Raw genomic sequence first — 11,221 nt, forward strand, 5'->3', positions numbered from 1 at the left:
TGTGTGTGTGTGTGTGTCTGACAGAGGTTTATAGTAACTGAGTACATTTATTTATTTATGGTACTTAAGTAATTTTTTTTAAGATTTGTAATTTTACCAAGTACTTTTTAAATGTTTTTTTTCAGTATTTATTGTGTGTTCACCTTGTTTCCTGCAGAGCTGATGCAGAGCTGCGAGCTGTAGGACTCCAGCTCTTTGTGCACCAGGTTGTGAGCTGCGATCTGCTTCTCCAGGTCGGCCATGGTGGGGCCGAATTCCTCAGTGTTCAGGTCTTTCTGTGAGCACAGACAGCAGGGGGGGCGGGGTCTCGTTAATGAATAATTGGTACAACCATGTGCGATGAAGAAGCCTCTAAACTCACCTGCTTCTGGCTGAAGACGGGCCCCCAGTCGATTCTGGGCATCAGCTGCACGTCGTCGATCTGCTCGTAGATGTCCCTGTAGACGCCGCAGTCCTTCAGCCAGCGCTCGTGGAGGATCATGACACTGAAAATCAAAGACAGTTTAAAGAAACCTGTTTAAATTCTTCACTTTCAAGTCTTCACCCTGTTTTCCATGCACTCACTCGCTCTCGATCTCACTGGCCTGTGGGTGTTTGTGCTTCTTGACTTTGTCCACGTCCAGGAAGAGGTCCTTCAGGAGCTCCTCGGCCTCACCCAGTTTAACTTTGATCTCATCCTGATGCTTAAAGGGCTGCTCCTTCTTTTCGTTTTCGTAGTCCTGGTGGAAGCAGACAGCAGGTGAGCTGAGGATTTCATCATATGAGAGATAAAAACACATTGTCGCTGTTTGTTCTCACCACAGCCAGCAAATCTTCGGACCGGAGGACGTCTTTCTCCACCGTGTCGGCATTCTTTTGAATCCGAGCGATCAGCTGGGCCAAGTCGCCAGCCTGAGACCTGCAAAGAGAGGAGATTACAAGATGAGCCAAGACCAGGATTCAGGACTGCTCCAGGTTTCAGAAAGGTTCTCCATGACATCAACCCTCTGCATCTCTTCCCTGACAGCTCCATATTCACATCCTTCACTGTCTCTCCTCTACTCATGTCCAAACTGCTCAGCTTGAACTGTCCACCTCTCTGRACTCTCTTCCACCTGCTCCCTGTCTTCACTGTAGATCACATCGTCTGTAAACACCACAGTCTATTAGAGCTCCTGACCCACCCATCACCGTTATAAACAAGAAAAMGCTCTAAAATTTGCATATTTATAAGCAAACTTCATCATCAACAGCTTTCCATACGAGACAAAGCCACTGATGATGATGATGAGGAGGAGTTCCTGAAGCGGTTCAGGTTCGGTCAGTCTACCTGTTCATCAGGATCAGACTGTTAACCCGACAGGGATGGGATGGAATCAGGGCGAGGATGTTTTCGGAGCCACGCCTGAGACGTTTCTCACATTTCACCTGCAGGTCGTTGGTCAGTCCTTCCTCTGACGCCTGAACACAGACTTATTGGTACCAAAACGGCTTTTCCTTCAAATAACTCATCTCTATGAATTAAATCGTAGAGTTTGCAAACAGAAATTAGATTATAGTGAAAAAATGTGCGGTTTCTGTTTCTCCAGAAAATATCCAAAACGATGTACCGAGTATCATTCTTCGTGATGATGCAGCATCATTTATGCTGATGATTACTCRTTAGTGCAAACATGAAGACAATAAATATCCTGCACATCATCCTAACCCTGGTTTTATTTAACCTTAGAACTCCATCTCCTCCTGTCCRTCATAACATCAGTCAATTTTGTGTGGAGCAGCAACAAACTGTAAATTCAGAGTTGTAAAGTAACTAAGTACAAATATTTTGTTACTGTACTTAAGTAGAAATTTTGGTTTTCTGTATTTTACTTGAGTAATTATTTTTTCAGTCTACGTTTTACTTCTACTCCTTTCATTTCTACATGTTTATTTTTACTTTCTAGTCCTTACATTTAAAAAAAATTGAAGTAGAAAGTCATCACTCCTAATACTATCCTGATAAACTGCACCTCCTGGATAGAGTGAATTTTTACTCAGTACTTTTACTTTTAATGCTTAAGTACATTTTATGTCAGAATTTTAATTTTGATACTTAAGTACAAAATATGTGAATTAGATACGTTAAGACTTTTACTCAAGTAATATTCTTTGAGGAGGCTAATTTTATGGTAAGGTACTTGTACTTTTACTCAAGAATCACTTCGAGGTACTTTATACAACACTGTGTAAATTCTAATAATTTATCAGAAAATACTGAAAAACAAGAGAAATGTGGTTTAGTGAGAAAATGCAGAGTTTTTAAGTGGTTTTGAGGGAGTTAAAACTCGGCCTGAGTGGTTTTCGTTGCAGAGAATGAGTCACACTGAGCTGGTTGTTCCTGCTCACTCAGCAGGAGAGGCAGGTCGGGTCAGAACCAGCACATCCATCTCTGCTCTCCTCCACTAACCAGTCCAACCATTTAAGCATTTAATCACCACAAACTGTTTTAAGGAGATTAATAAAAGAAAAAAATGTGTGAGCTGAAAAGATTTGACTATTTTGTTTAAATAAATTACCAAATTAATGGTTTGTTTTAATTTATCTGTCATGGCTCTTTGTGAGATTCAGTTTTTGTTGTTTTCATCTTATTTTGTTGCATTTTTCCCTCAGTTTGACTGGACGAGCAGCTGAGTCACACCCTCACACGTCTCCGATACAGTCAGTATTTGGAAAGTTTTGTTGCAAACTAAAAGTGAAAATGTAGATTTCGCTCTTAYGATTTTTAAGAAGAAACTATCCAAAACTATGTGAAACAATGAGAAACTTGATGAAACGATGACAGATTTGCCTCGTAAAGCAGGATAACTGGACGTGCCACATAACTGAGCAGGGCTGGTCTGCTTTTCTTCAGCCGGGATCAGAGAAGCGTGTAACGCCAACATTCCCYGACCTCACAGAGCGCTCACTTTCCCTCCCCAGCTCAGGTCAAACACTTCATGAGGAGGCTCAGGGTGAGAAAACAAAAATAATAATATGCATGTTTCCTCTGTTAGCAAAATGTTTTCCTGAAACCAGTTCTGTCAACTTTAAAAATATCACTGCATCACACAGTGGTGAGGTAACAGTTAGTACCAAACACATACACACCTGAAGCCTTCTCAGTCTTTCCAGAYATTTCCACCAGCACCTTCACTAATACCTGCTTACTCTTTACAGTAACCTTTGCTGGAGTCTCTGTACCAGAGCGCAGCTGTTTATGTTCATGAAGCATCTCGTGAGTGTGGAAGCATAAACACTGGATCAGAATAGCTCAACCATCCTCACTTAACTTCTTGTTTTCACTTTTTATTGTTGTGTTGTTTCAGGTTAATTGGGAAAACATGAAATATATGAACAAACGTGAAGACAATAGTTTAAACTTCATGACTTTTCTGACTTAACGAAGCCGTTTTGGGATGATGGGAACTACGGTGAACGGTTAACACCCACATTAAAAAAGAAAAGCGGCTGATTAGTTATGGAGGGCCCAGCCCCGATCACGTCGCAGCACCTGCAGGACAGAAGGAAGGTGAAGCTGACTCAAGTCATATCAGCGACCATTCAAAGGATGGGAACTACAGGTCCACATCAGTGGAAACCCTCATGATACTGTATCTCCCTAATGGCAAAAGGAGGAAGTACTTTAAATAACTCGGATTAAAAAACACTTTCTTTCTACTGCTTCAGATTACATCAGTGACAAATTATGAAGTGTAAAAATTCATATAAAATAGTGATGATTTGTACTGATAAATCAGAGATTTACAAAGCAATTCTATTCATTCAAAGAAATTCTTCTGCATAAATTGGTGCAATTATGTAACTTTTTCTGAAACATGTTATAATTTAACATGTGCCGAGCCTGAGCTCATGATCTCAGGGAGCATTCTCCTTCCCAGAGGATTAACTCTGACAGTGAAGTCGGGGAAGACCTTTCCCTCAGCCTCCTTGTTCTAATGGAACAGAGACAAAAAGGCCAGCAGCACACTCAGGAAACACGACACTGTGGAAAACACACACAAGCCCTGCATGCTCAAAGTCACAATGTACAATAAGTAAAAACTCACTTGGTGAGCTTGCTGGAGCTCTTCTGTGCGTCCTTTTTCTTGAACATCTTGGGAGGATGTCAGGCAGAGAAAAGCCTCGCTCCTTCTTCGTCTCGGTCTTCCTCGCCCTGTGGCTCCCGCTGTGTGTCTCCTGATAACTCACGCACACAGTAAGACACACACTCAGGCCAGCGCACACAGGTGGCTCCACCCAGGCAGGTGTGCCGACGCCCAGACATCCACCTTGTAGAGACCAGACTGACCTGTTCTCCAAGATCTTCCTTCCGGCCTCCCTCCTCCTCCTCCTCCTCCTCTTCTCTTTGCTCCTCTTCATCGGGGCCCCTCAGATCAGATCAGTTATCTGCATGCATGGAGCTGATGGAGTTCTGCAGAAGCTTTTATTTGTGCAAAGATGCATCTGAGTCGTTTAGAAGCTTTGCTGTGAACATCCATGCTGCAGCTCTCTGCACGCTGCAAACACAGACACTGTGTGTGTGTACAGTCAACAATGGAACACCCACATGCTCAGACAGGAAGTCTGTTTCATAATAATCCCTGCCATAGGAGCTACAGGTCAGGAGGTCAACTCCATGTGAAGTCCTGTAAGTGTGGGATCCATGGCACAGACGTGTAAAGCACCAGGAGCAGGGCGTCTCTCTCTCTCTGTGAAGCGTTCCAACAAAAGGGATTCATGGCGAGGAATGCAGCCGGATAGCTTTCTGTGCATCACAGAGGAGAGGGAGCACATATTTTACCTCGGTCCAGTCACAAAGACACAAGTCTCTGGGTGTGTTTAACTGTGGAACAACAGATACCTTCATTGTTGTTATGATACTCCATACGCTGCAGTTACTCCCAAAACTGCTGAGTCTCCATCAAAAATAGTTTTTTTAATGATTCCTGCTGTTTGGACATTTGCTGACCATGAACCCGGTCGTTTTTGTTTTCATTATTGCCATTTGTAATGTTTTTGCTCATTAATTTGTGCGTGTTAGCAAAATATCTCATGACCGAATGACTGGATTTTTTTATGAAACTTTCACAAAAAAAAAAATCATTGACTGAACTTTAACTAAACCTTTTGGAGTCAATTCAGTTCAGGAATGTTCACTACARCTAGGTAAAATGTTTATATAGCAGTTCATATTTTACAGATATACGTTTATATCTGTAAAATATAAATGTTATACCTGATATAACTCTGAGCACAGATTTCACATGAGGTCAATAAGGTTTGACTAAAACAGCTGTAACTCCATCCTTTCTCATCAGGAGATGATTTCAGGTAAAAACTCTGGGTTGAATGTTTGCTGTTTGTTTTCCAGTCAGTTGTAACACTCAAACACACATGCGCACACACACACACCAAAAAAAATTAGTTGAAGAAAGTCTGTTTAGTTAAATAAATATGCAAAGGTGTGCCCTTGAAATACCTGTTTTTTCAGAAATGTTGTAGATGAAGGTCGCTCCTCTTCACCAGCCTGAGCCTATATAGATCAGTGGTTCCCAAACTTTTTTTCTTAAAATATCAGCAGCAGAAACCTGGCTGAGCCCCCAACTGTTGTTGGATCATAAACATTGTTTTCATGTCAAAAAAACAAGATCATAGCAACAATATTCATTATGCTATTTTTGTCCATTTTAAGTACACTAACCTTACTCTTTTGTAACAACAAAGGCAAACAAAAGTTGTTTTATTTTCTTATATAATTCATTCAGAAAATCTTTTCAGGACCCCACCTTGATGTTTTGGGACCCCATTGGGTCCCRACCCCAACTTTGAGAACCACTGCTGGATCACGTGTGTCAAACTCAAGGCCCGAGGACCAAATCTGACTGTCGTTGATGTATTCCCCGAGCCCCAAAGGTAATGCTTTAAATATAAAATGGCTTTATCATTTAGTGCAGATCGTTCTCAACATTAGTCAGCTTAAATTCTGYATTCTGTTATTTAAAGTCAAATTACTGGATTTTTTTTTACTGATTTGCAAGATTGTAATGAGACATATCTAAGAAATAATAAATGGAATAGTTGTGAATAGAGTAAATCCTAATGATGTGTATTTCTAAAGTTAACATTTTGTTTTCATCCATTAGGTTATAGGTTCTAAAAACCACATAAAATATATTTTTGAAAGTGCAATTTGTATTTCTACAAGGATAATTTGTTAAATAACATTTAAAACCTATTAGATCAATAAATATGGACAGATTGGCMCCCTCATGTAACTGAGCTTGACTTTCTGCTTGATGAAGCAACAACGTGATGCTTCTGACACCTACCAGAGGTTTGAAATAAAGAAATAATTATCTCCCAACCGGTGGCGGGCAGCGCTAATCTAAAAATTAGTTCCACTAACCCTAAAACACTAACTCGGATATTTGGGTCCCCTAATTCTAAAGCACTAATAYACTGAAGGTTTTAGCAAAAACTAATTCTAAAGCACTAAAATAACCCAGTCAACCCATGAACATTAGACGACATGAGTCACATGTTGCCATGTTGCTCTCTTAAGACTTATCATTGACATCCCACGGCTGTATTTGGGTTCATATATTGTCACCTGGTGGATAAGTGACACACATGAACAAAATGTGTGACAGCTTTCACCCGCCTGATCAATAACATTTATRGACCTCAGTTAGTGYTTTTAAATTTAGCCTATAAATTTAGCAAGTGCTAATCCACTAATAAATTTTAAAATKAGCAAAAACTGTGCCCACTACTGCTCCCAACATACTTTATCTCTGAAGGTTTAGTGCAACATTWGATCAGATCCTATTTCTTTCAGAGGGAAGTGGGAATTTCCCACTTATAAATCGTAAATTTATCTGGAACACCCCTCTGGTGGGAAAGTTTAGAATTCAAGATGGCAGCTATTCACAAGTCATTAATTTTTACTTTTAATAGTATTTCTGTTTTATTTATTTATTACATGTAGTCAATTGTACACGTAGTACTTTTCAGTTTAAAAGGAAACTGGATAAAACACTATTTCTATGCAGGAAATACCACACAGAGCTCAGTTATTGTTWGCAGGGCTGTCTTACCAACAASAGGAACRTGACATTTTAGTTTAAGTTAATTACAACCGACCCTTTGAAGGTCACATTAATACTCGTGAATTTTTCCAGCGTTGACTTTTATTTGTAGCTCAGATGAACTGAGGGTATAAAACCTCAGGGATTCATAAACGTCACCTGTGTCAGCAACAGGTGTCAAAACTGCAGAGRGAATAAAATACGTAGAAACTAAAAGGTGTTGGCCTGTATGTGTGCAGCTTGGAGATCACCTGACAGGTTTAATTCTACAAACTCAGCCCGGGACAATTTGTGTCCAAGATTTATGGAAACGTGTCAACGTACAGGAGAAAAAATAAACTGAGAATGTTTGCTCCTCCTGTGATTGAAACCCAACATGTGAATAACACAACGAATTATTTGTAACAGCGTGGCAATTATCTAACTAAAGCAGAATCCTCTTCAGTCCACTCAGCTGGACTCGAGATGTGACAAACTTGACTGTCATCAGTCAGCCATCACAGTGGGTTAAAACGAAGACTTGTGTAACACTTAAAAATGCAAGTACAAAAAGTAAACCAAAAYACGCATGCACACCCTGCTCAGGTATCCTACGCACTCCCATTCACACACCCCTAACAGGGACACACACACCTGCCATGAAAGAAACGAGCTTCCTACAACCTGAGAAACTGTAAACCAATTTATAAATACCAGACACATTTACGTAAATAAAATGAATGAAGGAGGACGAGTTGGTGCAAATGTTTATTAATGACAAACCTGGAGACTAAATGATCGTACACTCCTAGCTTCATGTCCAGAAATTGATTTTTCCCCCTCCAGAACAATTACAGACACTAACAYTGTTTCAGAATAACAGAACATCCATCTTGATTCTTTAACAGATGCATTATAAAGAAACAAACAAGTCAAATAAAATGAAACAGTTTCAGCTGCGTTAAACTGGTCCATCAGTAATGAACAGAAATGAGAACCGGTGTGAAAATACAACAAGTCATTTGTAACAATGCAGTTTCCACAAACTTTTCATTTGTAAAAAACATTTTCCTTCCTCTKAGCGTACGAACAGGCGTGGCGGTGCGATGAATGAAAAGCTGCTCAGAGCTCAACGGTTCAAGTCCGCTGCTGATTTCTGCAGCTAAAACCCAAACAGAAGCTGAGAACATGAGATAAAATGACAAAGATGAATCAGTTCCTTCAGTGTGAGGGAACCCCGTCTGATGGGACAGTAAACGTCAAATAAACATATGCAAACAAACAAACATGGCAGTTAATTAGATTTCCAACTAAAACTTAATGATCTTGCAAAATAATTAAAAAGGAAACCAAAACTCACCGAGATAACTCGCTTTTGACTTTATTTTGTCACGTTTCCCTGCTTCCCTTGACTTTCAGGCTTCAGAAACACAACTGGATTCTGAGATTACTGAGTAGATGTGATGACCTGTGAAATCTGAGAGGTTGATTTCTGTGTGCTTGCTCATCGCTACTTAAAAATTATTAAATTTATTTTTCTATAATCTTTTCTCAGACCTCCAATTCAACTCAGACTCGTCCGATCAGGCACTACAAATGATAAGTGGAGCTCCAGCTGACAAATGGACCGAGTGTGAGGGGGCGCAGGCGTGGTTTCTCTGGAGCGACTCGTCTTCGGSTTTAGCTGCCGAAGCCGAAGATGCCTTTGATGTAGCCGGTCAGGCCGCCCTTGCCCTTCTGCTCCACCTTGTCGTCCAGCGGCGGGAAGGTGGCGTGGTTCAGGGCCAGGTCGAAGAACAGAGGCTTGCAGGGGATGGGCTGGAAGTCGGGGGGGAACTGGACCAGGTTGGGCTGCTTTCCCACGAGGGCGGTGTCCAGACGGAAGGTGTCCAGGTGGTCGCACAGAGGCTGGGGAGCAGCAAAGACAACGTTTGTGAAAACGGAGGAGAAACCAGCAAGAAGAAAAAGTCGGGAATTTGTCCCTTTTTGTGTCAACGTCAGTATCTCTGTTAGTCCAGATTAAATCTGGTTCAATCTAATCTGCTGAGAATCTTTTAGTAAGAATGAAGAGCAGCAGTGTTCACGCTCCGGGTGTGTCCCCTCGGTTCTTACCGTGTTGTCTTTCACCTGCTGCTGAGAGGAAACTTCAGGAGGCTCATCAGTGTCTGAAACATAAACGAGTTCATCAGGAGTGGACTCGAAGCTGAGCAGAATTAAATTCATGTCTGGACAATAAAACCAAACGTCTAAGCAGACACACGCATTCTCACCTAAAATGGCAGCGGCTTGAAGCGAGTATTTCTCAGCATTGACCTCAGCAATGAGCTCCTGGACGTCAGGGAGGTCCTGCACCACATCAACCACGTGTTTTAAACTTGAACATAAAACTGTGCGACTGTGAGCTCACGGTTTGTACCAACCTTGAGGCTGTTGTTAAGACTCTTTGCTTTGGACTGSACCTCCTTAGCGTACTTCAGCACCCTCTCATACAACACCAGCGCCTCGCTCCACTTCTTCACCAGAACATAAGACTGAGCTATAAAGAAACACCTGAGAACAGAGGACAACACTGTTATTACCCAGGGTTCCTATAGTTTAAGGCAAGTTAAATTTAAGACTTTTTAATGCCAAGTGAAATTAAATTCAAGACCAATTTCATAATAAACACAAATAACAAAATAAAAAACCTGTCAGAAATTCATGAATCAAAGTATTTTTGATTGAAGTATTCAAATATTDCTAATAGACCAATTGTTTTTATCCATATCTAACTATAGCAGAAACATTCTTAGCAGTCAGTTGTTAAACTTAATTTAATTTCTGGAAATCCTCTAATGACCCAAAATTCGAAGTTTTATGATCCCAATTTGCTGTAGATGAAACCTTAAAGTGCCTGTGACATCAAAATTTGTAAGAAAAGTGAATACATTTTTGGAAAGACGACATTAACATATTACAAAACAAATTTCACATTGCTCAGATGAACAGTTGAGATATTTTCAGGAAGTGATGTCATTTATTAAAAAATAAATGTTACCAATTATTTTAATATTTGAGATGAATTACAATCATCCTATTCACAATGAGTTAACATTAAGACTTCTGAAAGAYTGATTTAAGACATTTTAAGGCCAATTAAGGCCTTAAATTTGAATTGATGAATTCAATGACTTAAGATTTTTAAAGGATCTGCAGGAACCCTGTTAGTAATWATAGGAACAGCAAATAGAACAATTAAAAAGAAAGCAAAAGAATGGAGAGTATCTGTTTTTAGACTATTTRGTGATTAAAGCTGAGATAATTGTAGACTCATGAATGCAAATCAAAAAGAAAGTGGCAAAGCTGACCTGTAGGCCTTGTAGACCAGAGTCTTGAGGGACACCTCCTTCTGGAAGGTGTGGTCATCCTCCAGCCCCTGCAGAGTGGAGAGCTCAGCCAGACTCTGAGGAGGAGAAAACAAACGTTTAGATYACAGTAAATCATAGATGTGGATAACAAAATAATATGCACGGCTTAGAATACAGTTTTACAAGACGTGCATGCAAAAATAAGTCTGATTTTTTTATTTAAACTGGCCAAATATACAGATTATATTTCCTGTCCAGACGTGTACCTGCAGGATGATGTCGTAGAGTCGAATGAGATCCTGCGGACGCGGCCCCCTCTTGTTCTCRTCCACCTCGGTCTCCTTCAGTTTGGCCTGCAGAGTGTGAGCCATGCTTTCGTTTCTCTTCACCAGCGTGCACAGCTTGATGTAGGTCAGGTAACTGAGACAGAAGAGCAGCRCAGAYCAGAGGAAACAAGKAGAAATAYAGTAAAAATTACAAACTCACACATTCATGTTGTTGGGCTGAGATCTGACCACAACTCATGTTGACTGAAGCATTTCTTACCTGTGCAGGTACTGCAGGTTGGACACCTTCCCACCGTCGTTATCAGAGCTCCGGTCTCGCWGTTTCTGTAAACACAAACAAATATCAGTTTATAAACTTTCACAACTCGTCYCTGAGCTAAACGCCTGAATCTTACCGCCTCATTCTTCAGCTCCTCTCTCACAGCCTGGATGGTGTCTCTGCACTCGGCCAGCAGAGTCTCGTACAGATGCTCTTTGGTTTCCTCATTAGCTGCCTGCACAACAAACACCAGTTTATTAT

The 11,221-nt window shown here is 40.7% G+C and overlaps 2 protein-coding genes across 3 annotated transcripts in view; both read right to left on the reverse strand.

Moving 5' to 3' along the window:
- evpla (envoplakin a) overlaps positions 1-4,214 on the reverse strand; it is a 14,818-nt gene extending 10,604 nt beyond the window's left edge. Inside the window, exons 1-5 of the mRNA XM_014010162.1 lie at positions 4,068-4,214; positions 799-898; positions 565-719; positions 362-485; positions 144-275 (exon numbers count right to left, since the gene is read on the reverse strand). Of these exons, the coding sequence (XP_013865616.1) occupies positions 144-275; positions 362-485; positions 565-719; positions 799-898; positions 4,068-4,114 (558 nt within the window). The 5' untranslated portion in view covers positions 4,115-4,214. The remainder of the gene's footprint in view (positions 1-143; positions 276-361; positions 486-564; positions 720-798; positions 899-4,067) is intronic.
- A 3,602-nt stretch (positions 4,215-7,816) lies between these two features.
- The window catches only part of srp68 (signal recognition particle 68), an 8,606-nt gene continuing 5,201 nt past the window's right edge, over positions 7,817-11,221 (reverse strand). Inside the window, exons 9-17 of one of the 2 annotated variants that reach the window (XR_001310361.1) lie at positions 11,097-11,195; positions 10,961-11,025; positions 10,681-10,834; positions 10,415-10,509; positions 9,488-9,617; positions 9,338-9,413; positions 9,180-9,232; positions 8,428-8,975; positions 7,817-8,247 (exon numbers count right to left, since the gene is read on the reverse strand). Coding sequence is in view for 1 of the 2 variants with exons in the window: in XM_014010166.1 (XP_013865620.1) it covers positions 8,748-8,975; positions 9,180-9,232; positions 9,338-9,413; positions 9,488-9,617; positions 10,415-10,509; positions 10,681-10,834; positions 10,961-11,025; positions 11,097-11,195 (900 nt within the window). In the remaining variant the exon portion in view is untranslated. Of the gene's footprint in view, positions 8,976-9,179; positions 9,233-9,337; positions 9,414-9,487; positions 9,618-10,414; positions 10,510-10,680; positions 10,835-10,960; positions 11,026-11,096; positions 11,196-11,221 lie in introns of both variants that reach the window. The other variant, XM_014010166.1, reaches the window with a different exon arrangement.

This window comes from Austrofundulus limnaeus, unplaced genomic scaffold, assembly GCF_001266775.1.
Source record: "Austrofundulus limnaeus strain Quisiro unplaced genomic scaffold, Austrofundulus_limnaeus-1.0 Scaffold66, whole genome shotgun sequence".
In the NCBI taxonomy this organism is placed as follows: Eukaryota; Metazoa; Chordata; class Actinopteri; order Cyprinodontiformes; family Rivulidae; genus Austrofundulus; species Austrofundulus limnaeus.